This window comes from Mustela nivalis (genome assembly GCF_964662115.1).
Source record: "Mustela nivalis genome assembly, chromosome: 20".
Taxonomy (NCBI): domain Eukaryota; kingdom Metazoa; phylum Chordata; class Mammalia; order Carnivora; family Mustelidae; genus Mustela; species Mustela nivalis.
Window position 1 is genome coordinate 2,690,854 of NC_139039.1, and position 23,805 is coordinate 2,714,658.

Here is a 23,805-nt window from a genome sequence, read left to right on the forward strand (position 1 = left end):
TTCCCTCATTTTCAAGCTTAAGAAAATGCCCAGCAATTTCCATGATGAATTCAAAATTATAGTCAAGGATGGGACACACCAGCTTCCCAAGGTCAAGATGCCAGAAAATGCAAAACCAAACTCATCTTATATTGATTTAGTCCTTAGGTTTATTCTTCATCACCTACTAAATCGATTGGCCATATCCCCACCTCCAATCCTGAAGCTGTACTTACATGTTTGACATTTAAGCCCCTATTGATCTACTTGTCCCAAAGTTTAAGCAAGATAAATATCTGAGACCTCACCTTTGGAATTAGGAAGAAGTGTGAAATCTTGATCAACAGAATCTCTACTTAAATTGAGACTGGAGGCTCCACAACAGAGCCTATCCCTCTAAAACATGGTAATACACTTGGGATACTCAGGCAATCACATAAAAAATCGGTGTTTCTCTTACCAACCCTTGACTTTTGAAGTCATGAATCCTGGAATTCTTTAGCTGAATTATTTCAACGAGAATGACACTTTCCATGGGTCTCTAACAGTTGGCTCAGTTGACCCAAGGAACACTACACACACAAGTTATAGAAGGCAATGACTATCTCACACTACTTGGGCCAGTTCTATGCCTTCTGATTTGTAAGTTGCAGAGACAGCTTTTAACTTTTTATCTTTCAGCAGCAAAATACTGAAGAAATACAAATGTTTCCCTATCATTCTGTCACCTAGAAATGGAGTCTTGTCCTGGGAAAGCCAGACTTGAATGTCTATACTTGATAAATGTGTTCCTCTAGTGAATAAGATTTAGATTAAGAACTTAAGAACCAGGATGGATGAATAGTACTGAGAACCAAGCCACAGCAATGCAAACATCTCACACAGAGCCTGGCAAAAGCCCCCTCCTCTGCCCTAAAGGGATTACTGCCTCCAGCGAAAAGAATATTCATACTCCATTTCTTCTCATGGTGGCATCTCTATTTCAGCTACCACCTACCATGGCATCCTTTTTTTCTCTCCCCCCTGTCAGGTATGCATAGTTCCTGTAACAACAGATCTGAGACATGGAAACCCTAAGTAAAGATGATTAGTTCTAGATGACTACAAAACAAAGCATGCCAAGGTCAGTGGATTATAGGCAGGAGAATATGATACCTAACTCTTAACACCCTGTCACCCTTAAAGGGTTTTCCTTGTATTTAGGTCCCACAAGTCACCACAGCATCCCTCAAATGATGTTTAACCCCATTACTCACTTGTTTTATGCTTTTGAAGATAACTGCCCTAAGTTATTTTTTATTTATTTATTTTTAAAAAGATTTATTTATCTATTTGACAGACAGAGATCACAAGTCGGCAGAGAGGCAGGCAGAGAGAGAGAGGAGGAAGCAGGCTCCCTGCCGAGCAGAGAACCCAACTCGGGCCTTGATTCCAGGACCCTGTGACCATGACCCAAGCCGAAGGCAGGTCATGAGCCACTGAGCCACCCAGGTGCCCCATGTCCTAAGTTATTTAAAAGGAGAAGAAAGAATTGGTCACTAAGATGATGGATATAATAAGGTAAAGACAGAAAAAGGAAGATATCCAGTCTACCATCTCCACCCCCACATACAAAAAAGTCTTCTGTCCAGCGGCCTTTGTTTTACGGAGGAGAAAAGTCAGAGATCAAGAGAGGAAGTTATTCTTCCCACATCTCACAATGAGTAGCAGAGTTGGGCCAATGGAGATGCTCAGGGCCTCACTTAATGCTTCCTCTGCTAAAAGGTACAGTCTCAGTAAAGGACCAGCTGAATCAACAAAAGGGAGTGGCTTCTTTGAGAACATTCTGAGCACAGAAATTATACTGCCCTAGCCCCTTCGAAATGCAGGCTTCTAGGTATGCCAGGAGCATTCAACAGCAGATGGGACAAACAACCTTCACAAAGTGGTGGGATGAAGTCCAAAGACACCAACTCTAGACAGCGACATGGTTCCTCTCTCTCCAAAGCACAAATAGTTTAATGTACCTAAGCCAATCAGAAGGAATAAGCTAGTCCTTTCAATATCCACTAAGAAAAACAAATTTAAAAACCCAAAGGGCACTTTGCAGTCTACCCAGTACTTTCATACGCATTATAGTATCTCACACTCACAACAGTCCCATTTTCCAAGAAACAGAGAACCAAACTGAAGTCTCGCCTCTGGCTCACAGCTGGTAAGCAGCAAGGCTGGCAGCTGAGCCCCTTTCTTCCAACTCCGCATTCAGTGCACCTACTTGTATCCTCCCTCCACCCAATGTTATTACTGACAAAAAGCCAAACACAACAGTCGCTCAAAGGGCTAACTGAACCACACCCTCTAGTCAGCTAAACAATGACTAAAATCCTTGCTGGAACACAACCCAGGCTCTGCCTCCCCAGAGTTTCAGGACTGAGCATTTTCACAGTAGGTTCAGACCAGGCATACCTCGCTATCCTCTATGAACTCTGGCCTGATCACAACAGTGTAGCTACAGCTGGACCTGCCAAATGCATTGGGCTCTTAGAGACACAACCCAGCTGTGCAGGCAGGTTCCTTACAAGGGTACTCCCAAACATTCCAAACATTGTGCTGCAGAAGAGGGAGGAACTGAGCTATAAAGGGAGCTGGCAAATGTGACAGAACTTTCCATTCCACTTCTGTACTTTTGCACCATTAAGGTAGTTTAAAACTGGTTCCCAAAGAGTGTCAGGGATCATGCCTTAAAGAATACATTAAAACCGGAGCTCTGGGGTAGCTCAGTGGGTTAAAGCCTCTGCCTTCAGCTCAGGTCATGATCCCAGGGTCCTAGGATTGAGCCCTGCATCGTGCTCTCTGCTCAGCGGGGAGCCTGCCTCCCCCCGCCGCCCCCCCCCTGTCTGCCTCTCTGCCTACTTGTGATCATTCTCTCTCAAATAAATAAATATAATCTTTAAAAAAAAAAAAAAGAATACACTAAAACCATCAGGAGGTTCCTTCTGAGAAGAGGGAGCAAAATGGGGAGAAAAGAGAACTTCAATTTCAGTTCTTAGCATTGGCACATATTCCTCTCATATTTTTGAAAACTAGTTCAAAATGAAATTTAAAAGCTATAATGACTTCCTGGGAAAGTCAGGGTGACAAACAGAAACTGACACTAGACAAGGTAAACTAGTAACACAGAAGAAAATCATTGTAAACAAAAGCTTAAGAAACACTGATCTAGACATGAGACCTTTATAAAGCAAAATGGGCAGAGTCTCATATACAAACTGAATTTTCCTTTCACAGTAATAGAAGAATAGAGAAATTTTTGGAAGAGCAAAAAATTTGTTAGTACTTGGGACTTTTGCCAGGCGTTTCCACATATTTTATCTTACTTTTTTAAAGATTCTATTTAATTATTTGAGAGCGAAAACACACACATGCTCAAGTTGGGGGAGGGTCAGAGGGAGAAGCAGACGCCCCACTGAGTAGGGAGCCTTACATGGGGCCCCATCCCAGGACTCCAAGATCATGACCTAAGCCGAAAGCAAGACCCTTAATCAATTGAGCCACCCAGGTGCCCCATGTTTTATCTTATGTAATCTCAAACCACGGAAGAAAATATATTATCCACAAGTCATAGTCCAGGAAATTTAAGTTAAGCAGCTTCAAACTGCTGCACAGCTACTTACTCCTGGAGCATTAAGATAGAAAGGGCCAAGCTGGAAATACAGATAAACCCTCTAAGAAGAGCCACCACTACATGGAAAAGGACAGTCTACACCTACAGAAAGAACACAGAAAGAATGGCCTGGTTCTGACAATCGCTTCAGTTTTACTCCTAGTGTGGGTCACATTCCGCCTGAGGTACACGTGTGTGCAGTCCTGTGCTCCATATTCAAAGACGATGGAACTGACAGGACACACTATCAACAGGACATGAGCATAAAGAAATTTTCACAAAGTGTTGCTAGCTGGCACTAACCTACCCTTTTTTTCTCTCAGCCCTCCTTGACCCCTAAGGCTCCACTGCAGCGATGACTGCTGGACTAGTGGCAGGGAAGACTGCCTGGCAGGAGGCACAGGGCACCACCTGGAACCCTGCCGTGCTTACAGTGTGGGCAAACCCAAACTCCAAGTTCATGACTGCCGCTCTCTAAGGTCCAAGCCCTCTCACGTGCCTGATGTAAGGAAGGGCAATTTAAACATAACAGCAGCCAGTTTAACAACATTTATTGAGCTTTTATTAATGCAGGAGAAATTCTGCTAAGTGCTTCCCATGTATTGCACCTCAGTTTATCTTCACAGCAACCACCTCTCACTTTAGGTGCTATGACCATCTCTAGGTCCCATACAAAGAAACCGCAAATGAAGAGTGGTTAAGCAACTTACCAGAGGTCAGAAACAGAGATAAAATTCAGTCAATGGGCCTGTAATTCCCAAGTTCAGGCTCATAACTACTATGTCTCTCACAAACTATGTTTCACATCCTTTTATCAAGCATTCTCTTTGTCCTTTGTTATTAAAGCTATGAAACAAAATATCCAAATAGAAAGAGGCTTTTTTTATACTGATGGCCAGGTAAGATAAATAACATTATAAAATATTAGATATATGAATTTAAAATTATGAACTTAAACACTGTTATCAAAGCAAGAAACTTCAACTTACCCAATACATACCTAACAAATACATCTGTTAGAATCAGCTGACTGTCCTAGGCATTTATACGCCTGGGTTCTCACAGGCTCCCAGGTATTCAGGAGTCCTTTAACCCCAAGCATTTCAAGAATGGACCCCTCCACAAATAACAACACTCTGGGTTCAAGTTCCCCCCTTTACCATCACTGACCTTATATTTATGAATACGAAACGAGAGAGAACTTCTCATTAATAAATTGTAGAGCTGAAATTCCCTCAGTTCCAGAAAAAAATATTCCCTATGCCTTTTTTCTTTAGATAATCAGCTAGCCTTTAAGGTTTCAAACCTAATGCTAACTTCTAAGACAATCATGTTTCTACACTAACAGCGCAGCCAACTCTCCCTTTAGAGTAGTCAGAACAGACCCCAGTAAATGACCAAGCTCAAACTGGTAACCTTCCAATGCCTGGATGCAGTTTCAGAAAAGGTAGCTGAAAGCACACTATATTCTAAGAACACCAAGCTATGTCTGAACACTCAAGAAGCAGCACAACTCTATTAAGGAAAAAAATCTCATCCTGCCCAAACATTACAGACCCTGTAACAAATATACCCTTTTCATTTTTGTCAACCTTATTTAGAAAACAATATATATGAGTTATCATTTTCCTAAGTTTCTAAGACCTTCTTACGATGTTTTCCATTTTTAAAAAAAGTTTAAAATCCAAAGAATTTTCTGTAACTTCAATTATATATAATTCAGTACTGCCTAGAACCAAAGAAAATAAACTGAATTCCAGTTACCTCCGTCAGCAGTTTGCCCATAATCTTATCAGGAATACAAAGAACATTCTCCTGTTCCATCTGTTCAGCAAACCTTCATCTTCAGCAAGGCCTCTTTTAATGTACTTATACGGCTGCTTCTGTTGTGAGTACAAACCGCTACACACTGACTCTGCAGTGACATTCTCCCAGAATGCCACTATGTCCCTCAGGGGCTGAGGGATAAGAACTTGAAAGAAGTGAAAGGAGCACTCCCTCCTCCCCCTCTGCCTAGACTCCCCTCTCAACAGGCAGCTTCCCTCCAAGAGATCAGCTTCAAAAGTCCAGACCCAGTAAAGTCACACATGACCTCACAAACCTCCAACTTAACTCTTTAGAAGCCAGACGGCGAACTGACAACAGGGAGAAAGGGCAACTGTCTTAGCTGATTTTGGAGTGGTTGTTCTTAACGAAGAAAAGAGAAGTTTGTCCAACATCATTTTTAAAAAGAAAGTAATTTCAGCATTCATCTTCCATAAAAGAACTAAAGTTTCTGAAGTACTGTTTTTGAAAACTATAATTTCTTGCAGCACACACGTTCTATACCTAAAAGAATGACTGAAATGTGGGGTGGGGGGGGGGATCTAATTCATTTACATTAGATAAAATTCACACTTAATCTTATGTGATTTGTGTTTTACTATTTTCATTCCCAGTTTTGATTCTGGTCTTCTACTATTGTTAACATGAAATGTTCGTCTGCCCTATCACTGGAGTCCTGCTTCAGACAACCAGAAGTGGACAGCCAACACTCTCAGCTGTCAGACACAGGCAGCAACTGCCACAGAGAAGTCTCAGAAACCAGGAGCTACAGGCATTCGACAGAAAGCACAGCCACCAGACCCAACTAATGGATAGCAGAGTCCGCATTCAGTGCCCCTAAAGGGAAAGGACAGCAGTGTCAGGGTCTTTCCCATGCTTTTTCTTGGGGCACCAGCTGTTTTTGTTGGGATATCAGAATTATAAGGATCAGAAGGTAAAACAACTAAAAATTACTTTATAAATAAAAGCAGATAAAATTACATCCTCTCAAAGAAAATGTAATATGCCCTTTCAAGAATGCCTTGGGGTTCACCCAGAAAATGATAAAAACTTACTGTCCAGCAATTTGATTCCTAAATATACACCTAGCCTACAGAACTCTCCCCTAAGTGCACAAGAAGCCACAAATTAGAATGTTCACTGCCATGCCATTTGAGATAACAAAAACACAAGACAGCCAAAGTATCCATAAATAGGGAAATGGAAAAATAAATTCTAGTATACATTCATGTAATGAATACTATAAACAAATAAATGATCAATTAGGACTTTATGAATCAGTTAAGAATAAATCTGAAATATTGAGAAAAAAGGTGAGTTACAAAAGGAGAGATGAAGGTAGCATTTTATACAAGGTTTAAAAACATGAAAATATACTATCTAAAAAAAATACTATCTAGTGTTGACAGACGCACGCTTACATAGGAATGACAACACCCACAGGTCATGGCTGCCTTTAGGAAAGAAAGAAAGTAATGGGACCACAGAGGCATTCACAGGAGTTGGCAATTCATCTGCGATGTTTATTTTTTTAATTGGCTATGAGATCACATGTGTTTATTATTTTCTACACTTTTTGACATGCAAAATGTTTCACAAGTTGTAAAAAAGTCAACTCATAATAGCTGCCTTGAGTGCAGCAGCACCTGTACAGTCTAAAAAATTAACAGAAGGGGCAAAGAGGTTTCACAGTTCCCTCAACTCCTAACTCTCAAGTGCCCAAATCTGAGCACCTGTTACTAATTCTGCTCAGTTTGGCCCCATCTGGACAGTCACCCTGTCCACTCACCCCATGACCTAACCCTCCTTTCAAAACCTGCCACAAAAAGCAACACTTCCAAGCGCCTCCACAACCCCTCATGCTAGAAGTAGCCCTAGTCTCAGAACCTTATGTCTGGTTCATTACACCTGTACTAGAACTATGTGAAGTGATCTAATCGGCCTCCTCTCCGGGAGACACCTAGCACCTAGTAGAGAGCAGCTGGTAATTAACTTCTTCATTAAGTAAACACTGAGTGTCTGGAGGGTGTGCTGGACCCTGTAACAGAGGTTCTCTGAGTCTCGAAACTAAAGACTTGAGAAGATCACTGCCAGGGCGCCTGGGTGGCTCAGTCGTTAAGTGTCTGCCTTTGGCTAGGGTCATGTCCTAGGATCAAACCCCACATGGGGCTCCCTGCTCAGAGAGAGGCCTGCTCCTCCCTCTCTCACTCCCCATGCTGGTGTTCCCTCTCTCGCTATCTCTATCAAATACATAAATAAAATCTTTAAAGAAAAAAAAAAAAAAAGATCACTGTCTGAGTATATTACAGGATGAACCCTAAAACTACTCTTAAATGAACGCTGAGTGTGAATAAAGAACTCTGATTTTGTTTTGCAATAATCACTCAGTACCTCTTATTTTCTCAGTACTAAAAATTTTATATTACTACTCAATTAAAAAATGTCACCTTCTTTGTGTTGAGGTGGAGCTGCTAAATAGATAATTACAAAGATAGTAAAACAAATTGTTATTAAAAATCCTCACCTTCAAGTAACCCAACACTCTTAGAACTATTATTAAAAATATATAATACCTTCATCAATCTGACCACAGCCCATTCATGCCAGGTGACTTTGAAAAAGTTTTAAAGAAAACTCTTTGTTTAAGCAGTATTATTGCTGATAATAATAGACAACATATTTTGAGTATTCATCAAGTGGAAGTAAATTATTATCCCTCTTCCCAGATAAGAAAGTTGAGGTTTAGGGAGAAAATTCACCAAAATTTGAACCAAAGCAGGCTGACTTCAGAACCCACAAAAAACATAAACAAAACATACTATAAAAACAAAACAAAACAAAACAAAAACACTTTACAAAAAAAAAAAAAAAAAAAAAAAAAAAAAACCACCACACATACCGTTTCCTAGCAGGAAGATGGTTCAATCCCTATGTTTCAAGAGTAAGGATGGGAACCCTATGATCACTACACCAAAGATGAAAAAGAATCCTATAAAGGTACACAGCCAGGACCACTCACTTTTACAAGCCTCTGCCACTAGCACAGTGACCCTGCTTACCTGAGAACAGGGACTGCCTCACTGAGCTTTGTATTCTGCCTCTAAACACTTTTCACCACATCTCAAACTTTAAAGTACTTATGAATCACCTCAGAATTCGTTAGAACACACACTTTGATGGAGTAGGTCAAGGGTAGGTGTGTGGTACACATTTCCAACAAACTCTGAGGGGTTGACAGCGCAAGCTGAAGAGCAGAATCACCTGGGAACCTCTAAAAGCCACACGTTTGAGATGTCACCCTAAACATCAGAATCTCTGGAGGTGAAGCGTGGGAAGTCGGAATTTTAAAAAGCTCCCTTCGTAACTCTAATGTGAAGTCAGGTCAAAAACCCTGTTTTAGAGCTTCTCTACTTGAGCTTGGTCCATGGACCACTGTCCTAGCCCTGTGCTTCTCAAACTCCATTATATATGTGAACCATCTGGACATCTTCAAATGCAGATCCTAACAGTGGGTCAGAGGTGGGGCTTGAGAGTCTGACTTCTTCTAACAAGCTCTGAGGTGAAAACTGCTGGGAAGCAAGGTGGTAAGTAGGAAGATTAAAAATCTCAGTAGTGCAGTGCATGTGATTTGTAAGGCTTTCCTTTTGTAATTCTTAATTCAGGAGAATCCTGCAAATGGAGGTTTAGGTGCAGGCATATGAAATAGCATACGGGGTGCAGGGATTATAAAGGTAAATCATTCATCTAACATTGGCTCAGATGTAGTTTAATATTAATCCTCATTAGCATTCAAGATTATATTGAACATACCTCACATCATGGTCACTTGGGTGCTGAGTGTAAAGGCTCTGCTAGGAGCTTGAGCTAATTTAATTCAGACTCCTGTATCAGTTTATAGAAAGCTTATGAGATCCACAGTAGGAAAAAAAAAAAAAGATGAAAGCACTGGAAATGTACCCATTTTGCATTCTGATAAACTGGTATTTCTATGTAAAATACCCTCAAAGAACTTTATTTCTTTTTTTTTTTCCCCCAAACCACAAATCAGTGGATAATGTTTCTCATCCAGTACTGCAAATCTTGTGTTTAGTGACCGCTGCTGAGAGGAAATGCTACTGCTTCCTTTAAAAGTTAAATATTGCACTGATACATGAATAAGAAGATTGCTGTATCATCCCAACCAGTTACAATATTAACTGCCAATCCAGTTTTTTATTTAGACCTGTGACTGTCCTTGTAATTATATGTCTGTCCTTGTATTATAATATATATGCCCAACGTCTTTAATCATTTGAAGTCTTTTAATATGGTTTTTGATAAAAGATGATCCACTTCAGTAAGCATCCCACAGCACTCCTCAAGGGTAACATCCACCATTATCCAGGGTGCATTACTTGAAGCTGTAAACTACAGAATTAGAACATTTCTAGGAAGCTCTATGTCAAATCCGGCACCATTTCCTGAAGTCATCACCAATTTATACAAGAGGCACTCAACAAACAGAAAGAGCCCAAAACCACGAGAGCCAGCCAGAGCCAGGACTGTCTGGGAGGAACCAAAAGAACATCAATGACCAGAGCAAGTAGCTTTTACAAGGGCTCCCTGATGAAGCCAGCAGAGAAGAGCAGCCAGGAAACTCACCTTAGGAGCTATTTTCTACAGATATGTAATCAGAAGACACATGAGTGGCACTGTAGTGCTGCTGTGTGCCCATCTCTGCAGCGTGTCTCGGTGCAGTGCTCACCCTCCAAGAGTTCACTCATGTCACAGCTGCTGGCCTCACCTCTGAATGGTGACTCTGAACTCTCTGCAGCCAAGCTTCAACCTCATATTTCCACCAGCATTTCTACATAAAGCACCATCACTCTCCTCAAATTTTACTTGTTTAAACTGATCCCACCACCAGCTATTCTCTCACAAACCTTGCTGATCTACCCAATTCCTATTACTTCTGGATTCAGTAAATCATCTAAGCTTGAAGTCTCACAGTGATTTTGACCCAGCCTTCATGTCCTGTATTCAAACATTCGCCAAATCCTTACATCTTTTTTTTTTCTTTACTAGGATTTTCTTACCTATATTCTTGTATCCCTTAGACTATTATTCAGAATACTATAAAACTCACAATAGATTTAAAATAAATATCCACAAACTAGAACTTAGCAAATTCTTACAACAAGACTATAAATAAAGTGGTAAGCTTATTTCCATTTTACCAATAAGAAATCAGAGACTCTCTTAAGTCAAACAACCTACCCAACATCAGTTAGTAAAAAGGCAGCTAGTAAAAAGGCTGACCAGACCTCCCATCTTCTGATCCCAAATCTAAATATTTATGCCACCTGACCACAGTGTGTTGTACTTTATGAAAAGAAGTGATATTTCAGGAAGTCCAATAATAAGTGTGCCAGGCAGTATAGAGATAGGAGGACAGTGCTGGCAGCTCAGAGGCTGATACAGGACATGATAGAGGCATGGACATAAATTTTGATTCATTTATCTCCTACTACGTATACCAGGCACTGTTACACCACTTGATTTTCTTTTCTTATTTCTGGCCACCTGATTAATTTCATATGTTTCTCCTTCCTTTACCAGATAGGTATTACTCACTGCATTTTACACTTAGAAAGACTCCTAGATTTTCTATAATTACTCAAGATCACACATCTAGTGAGTAACTACGGCAGGATTCAAACCCAGGTAAGCCACATCATGCATCATTGAGCAAGAACTCCTTTGGGTAAATTTAAAAAAAAAAAAAAACTATTATAGCTTCTAGAAACGCAGATGGAAGAATCTAGAAAGACAAAACATGAGAACCCATTTTCTGCAGAACTAGTTTTAAAACATAAAAGAAAAGGACTAAAAAGATTACTAGAGCAACAGCTACCCAATAATGAACCTAGAAGACAGCAGAGCTTCCTGTTTCTAATGTTACAAGAAAAGCTGGGTACTCAGTGGCCAGCCAGGTCTCTAAAGATGACTTCACAAGATCAAATCTTTTCCTCAGTCACCAGCTTAACTAATACCACGTTAGTTTAATTTCTTATTTTAATACTTATACATTATATTAAAATGCCTGCAGGTTTTAAGTTGGAATATCAAAATATTTTTTGAAATCATACTTCATAAATCTCTGTATTAATCCTACTTCATGTGACTTTTTCCTAGACAGAAAGAAACTGAGAGAGAAAAATTCAGGAGAGGAGAGGGGATAATGTTAAATGCCAGCATTCCATTTGAGAATGGGAGGGGAAGAACAAGAAGAAAGCAAAAAAAACAAAACTATCAAATCCAGAGTGGACCCAGGAGTGGCCGGAGCACCCTCCTCAGGCATACCAGTTGCACACAGATGTAATTCACCTCTTCTGTGGTAATGCATATTCTGAGCGGTGTCTAAAAGAAAAACTAGGAAGCTGAGGCATAAAATATATCCATTACACTAAACAGGTGATTTTAAAAAGCAGTTTTATGTATTTCAGAGAACCAAAACAAAGCTCCTGCCATATTACTGTATTTGGTATCTCTCTTTTCCTATCTGTCCAAACCTAAGCTCAATAGACATGAACAACATTCAACTCTGTTAATGGTCACAGTGACAACATTTGTGCCTTTCGGTCTTCAGGTCAGAACTTACTGATTGGAGTTGCAATCATCAGATGATAAGCCAGCGAGGGAGAAGCACCCAGACACAAAGGAACCCATTGGAACATGTACAACTGTAAGTCTCTAATTATCCTTTCTAATTTTGGAGCCATGTGACTGGACTTCACACAGCACTGCTGACCCTGTCAGCCCGAGTGCTATGTAGCGGACCACAACGGGAGGAGATGCTCTTCTTTGCTCCTTCATTAAAATATTGTGTTACAATCATAGGGTGAGCTATTTCCTGACTGACTGCAGCTTCCTCGCCAATATTCAGTGCTCAGAGCACTCAGAGCACCTGAGAGAATTTAACTCTTCCTATCCAGGGTTAGTCCAGGGTCTTAAGAATTTTTTTCACCTTATAAAGAATGATCTATTTGATATCAAAAAGGTATATAATCCTTTAAAAGACAAACAGTGAGCACATGTACTCTTTTAAAATGTCCTTTCAGACCTAATACTAGAATATTACAGATTTGAAATGTTTTCTTCTTTGACTTAAGTGGAGAGAAAGAGTACTGGGCAAGAACAGTCCCCTTTGGCCACCAGTTCATGGCTAACTCTAAGACTGTGAGGTGTTGCTAAGAGGGAGAACTAAGTCTTGCTGAAGTGATACAACATCCTCATCACCTTTCCCAAACACTTGCACTATCTTTAAAGAAGGAACACAATAGAGAGCATGTTATCCAGCATTCAAAGGAAATCACTGTCAAATACTGCCACTGAAATCATCATTAATGACAGAGTAAATACACATACTGAAGGAGAAAAAGATTTAAAAACATACCTAGGCAGTGCCAAATATATTTTTGTTTTGAAACCAATAATAAATGGACTCTGGAGCCTGATTACCTGGGTTCAAATCCTGGGTGCGCCACTTACCACCTGTGTGACTAAGCAAGTTACTCAACTGTGCTATGCTTCTGTTTCCTTATCTGGAAAATGTGAAAATTATTAGCTTCTTTCTCCTGATTTCTTATGAGAATTACATACCATGTTTTTACTAATAAAACCTATAGGATGCCTTTGATATAAAATTGTCCTCAGAGACAGCCTAAGTAATCTTATAATCTTTTCTACTGGTTGAGAGCTGACATTTTATACATTAAAATCAATACTTCAACAGAGATGGACTTAATTTCTTGGTTCAGTTTTAGTTAGAATCAAAGAAGCATTATCAGGGAGACAGTCGTATCATTAGTCATATCATTCCCCTTTCCTCTGAGCTTTCTTCAGATTCCTTTAATATGGTCAAACCCCCTTAGTCCACTGCTAACACAACAGCGAGGCTGGTGGATAGAGACAAAATACAAGGCATAGGCACTTGTTTTATTTAGCGCTTTCTTTATGTAAATGCCACAACATTTATTAATAAAATTGGAAAAAAAATTTTCCCCTTGAATCCTAACACTTTGACCCCTGGTGCTTGGTTGAGGGAAGTCAATCAGGTTCACAATTGTACAGTCAGCATTCTAGTTTGGATTTCCTTAACAGGCTCAATAGCCTACTTCCTTACATCTGCAGAAGAATGTTTTAATGTAGAAGAAATGTTTAAAAGCCTGCTCATTGATTGCTTTAAAAATTTATGGAGACATGTTCATTATCAATTTGATAAATTTTTTCTCAAATTAAACATAACACACACCACCAACAAGAAGTTCTACAATTACCAACTCAGACTCCTGGTTCTATAGACTTATGAATGAGAGAAATTACATTTAGAAAAAGAATAAAGATATAAAACCAGGCAGCCTAGAACAATGAATGTATCGGGTCTAGGAGTCAGACAAGTTGAATTCTGGTACAGGATCTCTCACCAGGTAAATCCATCCCACCAAACTGGGACTCGGATTCTTTACCATAAAAACAGGAAATATTACCTAAGGCCCCTTCGAGCTGAAAAATGTCACAATTCTTCAACTTACAATTCTTCTGGTGCTGCAACTTGAAAGCACCAATAAGGCAGAGAGGGTAAATAAAAACCTAACAGTTATTCCTGTTTCTTTAAAATTTCTTCGGATGACTGAGCCCATTCTATTTTTTAACCCTGAATAAAGACATATATCATGAAACAAACCGCTTCTACCTATAACCATTTATTATCTTATGCCAACTCAAAGAGCACAAATAGATTCATCCAAGTCACAAAGAGGGGTAGAATGATCACTAGTTAGGAATCATGAGGAAGAGTGCCAGAGCTGAGAGAGAAGTTTGGTCGGCACATCTCTAAGATGCTTCTCATTCAGTACTAGAATTCCATCTTATTTTTTTTTTTAAAGTTTTAACTTAAATTCTAGTTAGTTAACACACAGTGTAATACTAATTTCAGGTGCTGAACACTTCCATACAATCCCGGGTGCTCATCATAAGGGTGTTCCTTAATCCCCATCTCACCCATATAAAACAAATAATGTATATTTTTTGTTAAAAAAGACAGTTGATTTAAGTATCTGTTCTCTCTCTCTCTCTCTCTCTCTCTTTGTTTTTGTTTTGCGGGGAGGGGTGTTTTGGATTCTGTTTTGTTGTCGTTGGTGACTCGTGACTTTTTTAAGTGGGAAAAACAAGTTCATTATATTCATATTTTTTATTTCTATTTTCAAGACTTTAAACATTTATGTTTAAAAGTGAGAAGAAAAATAGTATTTGAAACTGATTCTTGAAACAATGCAAGCTTGTATCCCAATAACTTTCTGACATGGTAAGAAGATTCTGTCTATAGTGAACTCTGCGCACTTTCTCCAAGTATTACCCTTGGAAGACAGGAATTGGCTCCTGCATGCACACACGCACACACATACATCTATCTATACATACTGGCTTAAGCCAAACCCTTGTCTTGCAGATGTAGAAATTGCTGCTTTCTCTGATAAAACTGGTTTTAGACTTGGGGTGCCTGGGTAGCTCAGTGGGTTAAGCCTCTCCCTTCGGCTCAGGTCATGATCTCAGGGTCCTGGGATAGAGCCCCACATGGGGCTCTCTGTTCAGCAGGGAGCCTGCTTCCCCCTCTCTCTCTCCCTGCCTCTCTGCCTACTTGTGATCCCTGTCTGTCAAATAAATAAATAAAATCTTTAGAAAAAAAAAGAAAACTGGTTTTAGACAAAAAACAGGGTTAATCACTCTCTTAGATCATGCTAATGTTAACAGAGAAAAGGTATTCTTTTCTTCTGTATGAAACCTGAAATGAGGAAAAGCAATTCTAGTGTAAATCATGCATGCAAGCATTATAATTACTATATATAAGAAAACCCAAGAAGATTCAATCACTATATAGAATGGTAAAGTACCAACTCATTTCTTTCATTAATCATATTGTTAAATAAATTGTATGCAAAAGACAAAAGGGTGGTCCTTCTTGAATTCATGTGGCTGGTATTCACACAGTGTTTGGGGGTGGAAAGGGAGTTGCTATGAAAATGCTGTTGCATTCCTTATTCCCCATCTCACCCATCCCCTGACCCATCTCCCCTGGGTAACCATCAGATTGTTCTCTATTGTTAAGAGTCTGTTTCTTCGTTTGTCTTACTACTGGCCAAGATCTCATGGTTTTACAATGCATTTAATGAAGCTTGGACTTGAGATGGCCTGAAGTATACTGCTGTCTAAATGCGAGATGCTAAAATACTATAACCCTAATACTCTTTCTTAATTATCGAACTCTGCCTTACCAAAAATGACTGGCAGCCATGCTGGCCCCAATAATGACTACTTCCTATTCCAAGTAAGCAGACCATACATTTGTAAAGGTCTCACCTAATTCCTTCCTGATCTGACTCACTGATGTTCTTTTCTTCTTTTTATTTACTTACCCTCCCTGTAGCTTCTACCAAGAAAGCCTCTCAGCCACAAAATCACTCAGCTTCCCCAACATATTTTGGGGGTCTGAAATATAAATAACTTCAACTCACCCCAGAAAGTTAGACTGAAATTTTAATAAAATTATCTGCATGCCTATACTATTGCACTTTATCCAACTTAGTTATCAGAGATGACGGTGAAACAAAAGGACAAATGAGTGAAGCAAAAACGTCCCCTCTCTGAGGGGAGGACTGCCCTCCTCAGGAACATGTTTCCCTCAAAGATCCCCTCCAGAGACACCCTCCGTCTCAGTGATGCCACCTCTCTCAGAGACACAGGAAGTCTAAATGAGGACTTAGCAGCCAAATCAGTTCTGATTCACAACACCTTTATTCAAGCCCCTACTTTGTACCAGGCACTGTGCTAGTTGCTTAATCTAGATTAACTCTTTAATACAGCCACAGAGCATACTGGAAATCATTAACCCTATTTTGCCAGTAAATCAAGTGGGTATCAGAGAAAGCTAAGTGGCTTGCCCAAGTATTTCAGACCAAGGTCTTCTGCTTTTGAGACTAGTGTTAATTATCTCACCATGGACCCAAGAAGACAATCAACATCCGTGGTCCATTTCATATGGAAATGCATAACTTCAGTGCTCTAACGTGCCAGTCTTGGATGTGTTCATCTAATGAAATCTAGAAAATGCTCAACATAAGATGGACTGCTCACAAGTTTACTGGAAACCTGTAACATGAATACTGACTTAAAAAAAGCACTGACACTTCTTTATACAGCTTTAAAATAGTTTATCCCCATTTAACCTCCCCTCCACCTCTCCCAAAACACACACACCAACACACTTTAATTCAGGAAAATTATATCAAAACTAAATTCATAAGATCATTTGAAGTTTAGTATTCCCTGCCCATTGATAAAGATGCTAAAGGACAGGTAAATGACCTGAGAATGATAAGCAAGAAGCAATGAAATGCTGGATAATCCATAAACAGACAGGGAATGACTAAATGACATGTATGGCACATATAAACAATGTAATGTGTCATCTTATTTCCCAGGTAGACTTAAACCCTAAAGTAGAGAGAGGAAATATTCATAGCCTTGACCAAGTATCGGCTCTATCAAGCATTCACATAATCAGATCCTTCCCGCACCATCTCAGGAACAGGAAAAATGCCTAACAGAGCAGAACCTCACAGAGGAAAGGCCTGGGAGAGACTTTGGTCACCATCTAACCCAGCACCCTCAATTTAAATAAAGGAATTCCTGGCCTATTCAAGCAACCTGCTTCAAGTCATCAACCAGTATCAATGCCAAAACAAAAGTCGACACCTCCCAGTGTTCTTTTCACAGCACCATACCACTGCTACCAAAGCTGCACCACGGGAGCTAACACCTACTCCTCACCCACATATATTTTTTATTTTACATACCAATTTACATATGGTAATCCAGGAAATATCACCAAATAACCACAGCTTGCCAATTTGGCAAAACTGCTAAGGTGTACTCTGCCTACCTCTAAAACCCAAATTTCTTTCTACTCCCATCATTCACTTTCATCCACAGAAACTGGCCTAATGCTACTTAGATCTATTCCAAGTTCAGATCTCCCAAATAGAAAATGATACAAAAACCAACGCATGAAATTAATAAGAATAGAGCTAGTACCTTCCCCAGAAAGCAATCTCTGGCATGCCTTTCACGTAGATGGAGTCACTGGTGTCAGTCAGCCCATTGGTGATCCCACTAGAATAGCCCATCACTATTCCACCATCTGCTGAGACGCTCAGGACATCCTGTTGTCCTGCCACCGACGTCCTCTCCAGGAACTGACTGCCTTCTTTAATGCGCTGCTGTATCATTGGTGTGAGGGGCATTTCAAAGCTAAAATAGCTATCAGGTTCTGAATATAACGTCTCTAAGGACTCCGCACTGTAGTATAAGGAAGTGTTGTCCAAAATGGTTTCAAACTGGGAGCTGTACACATCAGTGGAGTCTTCTGTATACCCAGGCCCAAGGATATCATCATCTCCTCCCCTAAAGTGCTCCTCTTGCTCATGAGTCCTGGACAGGAAATAAGAAGGAAGAATTTCAAAATTAGGTTAATATTCTTTTTATTTTTTTCCCATCACCCATATAAAAAAGATAAGATTCTGTAAAGCCAACAATTATATTCTTTGGGCTTATATTTTAATATATTCGGAAAGGAAGGTATCACAGAATCATATTCAGGTTGACAAACCTCTTGGCATACATGTGCTACTCTACCCTCTAAATAATTTACATAGTTTCAAACTAGTTTCCTAGAATGGGACTGTATCTGATCTATTGAATATTTGAATAAAATATTAAATTCTCATTTTAACCAACTAATCTCCACAAATTTAAATTATTAACAGCTACTGTCATCCTCAATTTTAATGGACACAGATAAATATAGTGTAAACTTAATGGAGTAAAAATACACTAAACTTTCATGAGTCTATTAATACTTTCTGATTTAAACAAGAGGACTCGCCCTCAAGAGGCTGACTACATTAGAATCCAAAGGCCGCCCCCTGCTGACAATGAGGCAGCACTGCAGAGAGATTTCAAGGCCCAAAATTAGCCAGTGAAAGACCTTTAAAGTTTTTTTTAAAGCCAGCAAACATGTTAATTTCAAGGCTAAACAAAACAGTGAAAACCTATAAACAACTTACAATTTAATATACATGGGTGGATGGAGCACCAACTAATCAATACGCAGCATTTTGTTCAAATATTAAAAATGAACATTGGGATAACTAAAAAATTTTAAAACTCGGTAAGAGCAAGAGGTCAAGAGTTAGAAGAACCTGGAGCTGAAGGCTGGAGGTGCCAATTACCAGCTATGTCACTTTAAAAATCTTCCCTTAACCCCTGAGTCTCAGATTGCTATAAATAGGAATATATACAGTAACAACTGAAAGAAAACTACCTCCTAAGTATCTATATTCCTAAGATATTATGAGGACTCAATCAATAATACAGTTGTCTCTGTTGTTTTTAAATTACAAAGGTCTACTATGTACCAAATAGTACTCTGGGTTTATATCTCTAAATAGCTTCTTGCTGCTTAGGAAATAAAACGGGAAGTTCCTATGAGGAAGCTCCTCCTTAGCCCTCCACACTCATTTCCCACTCCTGCCCCAGCCTCCTTGCACTCCAGCCACACTACTGTCGGACTTGACATAAAGCCTTTGTTTCACACAACTCTAGGAAGCACACGTAGTCAGACAATTCAGCAGCCCTCCTTGAATGTTGTTCCTTTGCACATGCTGTTCCCTCACTCCCTGGAACATTCTTCCTCCCCGTACTCTGCCTAGTTAACTCATATTAATTTTTCAAGTCTCAGCCTACTTATCATTTCCACAGAAAGGCCTTCTCAGGGCCATCACCTGAATTTAAATTACTTTTTTCTAGTATGTCTCTCTTCCTCTCCTTCACAGAACCTACCACTATTTAAGATCCTATAATTATTAATATATTATATGGTCAGTGTTTATCTTCAGCAGAAAACTCTATGAAGGCAGTGACCACAGGCCATTACCTATTTTGAATGTTCTTTTATGCCCAGTATCTAGGAGGGTCAAGAATATCATAGACAATCAAATACTACTTGTCGAAGAAGAGAGAAAGAAGAAAGGAAGTAAGAATTAATAATATGCAAAAGTGCATATTCCAGTGGGTATAATTACTGAGCCGTGCCACACACCAAGGCTGCTTTTGAGAGACGTCTAGAGATGTTTATGTGTTGGGAGGTTGGGAAGGAAGGAGTAGAAAGGAGAAGTCCTGATTACCATCCTAAAGGAGCATCACTCTAGGTGAATTTATTAATTAACTGCACAGAAAAAGGCATTTCCTTACACCAAACAAACACAAAAACCCTTCAGCCTTGACATACATGTTCTCCCACATAGGCTGTAAAATGTGGTGTTCTGAGGACCAACGGAAGAAAAGATGGTACTAACTGTAAATTAGAGTATACAACAAATGACTCCGCCAAAAGGTACACTATATGGTCAAGACTGCAATCAAGAGAAGTAATGAAAGATAGGTCCTGTCTTCCATTTATCCAGGCTCTAAGCTGGAGATGTCAGAAATGGATGTCAAAAATGGAAAGAGCAGGAAATACAATATGTATAAGCTTATCAGGCCCCAAATCAAAACATGTGCTACTTGTAAGAAGGGATTCTCATGTGAATGCCATGGAAGAACTGAATTATAAATTCAGTCTACTTCTGACCTCTGACTTCCTTTCTAAACTTAGAAAGTTGAGGCAGCCCACACCCAACACCTCTGTGTTCACACATGTCTGCAGCTCGTGTGCAGGCACTGGTGTTGCATCCGGAAGAAGTGCCTAAGGTAAGATACAATGACTACAGGATATGTCAAGAGTCCAGATCCTTTCATATTATTAAAGATAACTGTGGGGTACTGTTATGTAGCTGTGCTGATGCTGGAAAACTTGAAACATATCAAATATAAAAAATGTCAGAAATGGACAAGTTCACAGTTTCTCCAGAATTCTGCCTCCCTAATCTATGCCTAATGGACAGCTTTATAAAAAGATCACTTTAATATCTTAGGACTTGGAAGGAATCTAGCCTATGGTAACATCTCTTCCACTCTATGAAAACAAGGCCCCAGGATACTGTGTTGAGTTCTCTTGGCCAAGCACAGGCTAACAGTTTCCTATGATGTGTACCAGGCATCACAGACAGTAGGAAGACTATGGGAGCTCACCTTTCCTTGTCTCCCTCCAGTTCAGGTTTCTTCTCAAGATGTTCTTTGTTGTCCTTGAGGAAGACTTCATCCTCTCCACTGTCAACAAGAGGCAGAGGGGAAAATGTCCCTGAGCCAGTGCCTGGATTTTCTGAGGAAGCGTTCCAGGTTTCATCCCAAACACTCTCAGTTAAACCAACGGAATTATACAAACCAGCAGATGAGATGAGATGGCTTGGCACTCTGGAAAACTCTCTGCTTTCTGGAGAGGTCGTCCTTTCCAATGGAATCTCAAAATCCACAGGCTGCTGTGTCTCTCTTTTCTCCCCTCCTGTCCACAATATTTCCACCCCTTGAAATTCCACATGTTTGACCCGGCCAGGGCGTCCTGTGGAGCTACCTTGATCAGACCTCCTTTCCCTCAAAAAACGAACACTGCCCGCTGAGGTATGGGTCACTGCTGGGCTTCCCAGGGAGGATACTGGACAAGCTGGTTCCTGCACACGAAGAGCCCCTTTTCTACCATCATCAGTTACCTTGGAAAGCTCTGCCTGAGTTTCTCCAGTGAATAGCACAGTCAGATTCTTCTGGATGCTCAAGTAAGAATTCTCCTCAGTCGTAACTTCAGCCGAAAGAGGTATATCTGGTCCTTTTTCATGGCCAGAAGGAAACGATTTGTTGGCTCTCTGTCTCTTTGTTTTATGAGGGGCAGTGTCCAGCTCCTTGTCCACCTGCTGAACTGAAAAACTAGAAGTAGCATCTTTGTCCAGTACCTTTGTAGCCTGTAATGTTCCTGAAGCTATTCTGGCTTCTGTGGCTTTCAGAGTTGATATCAAAGAATCAATGGGTTGTAAACTTTGTTCCTTGAGGTGGCTTTGAGAGAGGGACTCTCTGACATCTTTTGGTCCTTCTGCAACACTGTCAGGCCCAGAGTGATGGTCATCAAAAAGCTGGACCCCCTGCTGCCCTTGTGGGCCGCCTGGCAGAGACTCTGTATCAAACCCAAGAGAAGTTCTTAGGCCTTCTCCACTTTCCTCCATGGTCCCATATTCTGGAAATTCATTTGTGACATTGGGTGGGAGTAAAGTGCTTCCTCCATGATCACCTACGAAGAGAAGAGAATGGAGATATAAATTGTTTTGAACAATAGGTTCCAATGTGTATTAATAAATATCCACACAGATTAGGTACTCAATAATCCTTATTTGATACTTTCACTGTCTCCTGCCCCTCAGCCACCCTGCCACACATTCTTCTCATAACTTTACCAGTGGTCCCCTCCACTCAGCTAACATGAGGATAAAGGTTTCAGTACAGAAGGAGGTATCTAATGACACATGCCATGTTTCACCCTGCTTTTTTTTTTTTAAAGATTTTATATTTATTTATTTGACAGACAGAACTCAGAAGTAGGCAGAGAGGCAGGCAGAGAGAGAGAAGGAAGCAGGCTCCCTGCAGAGCAGAGAGCCTGATGTGGGGCTCAATCCAGGAACCCTGGGATCATGACCTCTGCCTAAGCAGAGGCTTAACCCACTGAGCCACCGAGGCACCCCTCACCCTGCTTTTGATAAAGTCTCACACATGCAACTCAGTTGCTGCATATGCAGTAAGAGAATAAAATAAAATACATATCACTTTCCATATACCACTCATGAAGTAGTAACTCAAATATTTATATTGGGCATAAAAACAAATACCTTATGATCTAGCCAACAGCATTTGTGTAGTGCAATCTCTGAGACAGATACGATCTACTTAGAGTCAGTAAATACTTTTTCAGCTTGGAAGCCTCCCCTTCACTACTGGATGTCTATGGGGAAAAAGGCTTTCAGAACATCCTTGGACAATGAGAGTAAAGTCAAAATGGAATAGGATACTTAATGTGTTAAGACAAATTTCCAGGATCCCAGCTGCATAACTTAAATGGTGTGTGATGCAGAACCCCAATACGTGAAGAAGTAAAAACAGTAAATAGTATATATTTACTGCAACAAACCAAATTTACAACATTTAGTTATTAAAATGGCAGTCAGTGAGAACAACATAAATGTTCTGATGAGGAAAATTTTAAATTGGAAGTTTATGGGTAACAGGTACAGTTATATCAGCTCTGATAATCCAATTTCCTTCTGAATTTGGTTTTGGTTACTTTATATCAAGAAAATCCTCATGTACACTAGAAATGTAGTATACCACTTTGACAACTTTATGAAAGAGGACAGGTGTTGCTGTGTTATTATTTTTAAAGCCCTGTGACCTACAACCTTTCTACTTAGTGAAATATTAGATAAACATCTGAATATATGTACTAAAACGACATAAAAGACTTGATTCCAAGGCATACACAAAAAGAAGTTAACTTGGAAACATGAATTAACGTATAGTATCCCACAGTATGCAAAATATGATGAATAGTAATACATCTGAGAGTGTATACTGTCTAATATTCCATTTTCTAAAGAATGCACTTCTCTGTGATGGCTATACTTAAAATACCTTCATAAGACAGGACTAAGAGAATGTGGTTTGCTGAAATCTGAAGAGGGAGCATTTCTTCAAATCCTGATTTTGAAACAAAGACAGTTAAAAACAGTAAGATCCTTCTTACTAGGGTGGTATATTGGTATCTTTTCCTCTTTGAAGATTCAGTGGTTTGTAATATGCTCACTAAATTATACCATTACCACTCTCTAATTTCAAAACATTTCACCACCCACTCCAAAAAACAAACAAACAAACAAACAAACACCATATTCATCAGCTGTCGCTCCTCAGTTCCAGGTAACCAACCAATCTACATTCTTTCTGTCTCTATAGATTTGTGTATTCCAGACATGTCATAAAAATGGAATCATATAAAATGTGGCATTCGGTATCTGGCTTTTTTCACTGAACACAGTGTTTTCAAGGTTTATCCACACTGTGGCATGTATCAGAACTTCATTCCTTTTTACTGCCAAACAATATTTCACTGTATGGATATACCATAGTTTCTTTGTCCATTCATCAGTTAATGGACATCTCTAACCTGTCTGAAGTGCTTTAACAAAACTGCCCAAGGTGACCATTGAAGCCATACATATATTTAACAGATTACAGGGAAATCCATTCAACAAAAGGAAGAAAAGTTACTCTTTATCATTCAGGAGTCC

At 39.8% G+C, this 23,805-nt stretch overlaps 1 protein-coding gene across 9 annotated transcripts in view; it reads right to left on the minus strand.

The window, feature by feature from the left end:
* PSD3 (pleckstrin and Sec7 domain containing 3) overlaps positions 1–23,805 on the minus strand; it is a 733,176-nt gene that overhangs the window by 403,007 nt on the left and 306,364 nt on the right. For 8 of the 9 annotated variants that reach the window (XM_082715136.1, XM_082715148.1, XM_082715146.1 and 5 more), the window contains 2 exons: positions 20,675–21,758; positions 17,579–17,974 (listed from right to left, as the gene is read on the minus strand). In XM_082715136.1, the coding sequence (XP_082571262.1) occupies positions 17,579–17,974; positions 20,675–21,758 (1,480 nt within the window). Of the gene's footprint in view, positions 1–5,386; positions 5,706–17,578; positions 17,975–20,674; positions 21,759–23,805 lie in introns of those variants that run through there. The other variant, XM_082715138.1, reaches the window with a different exon arrangement.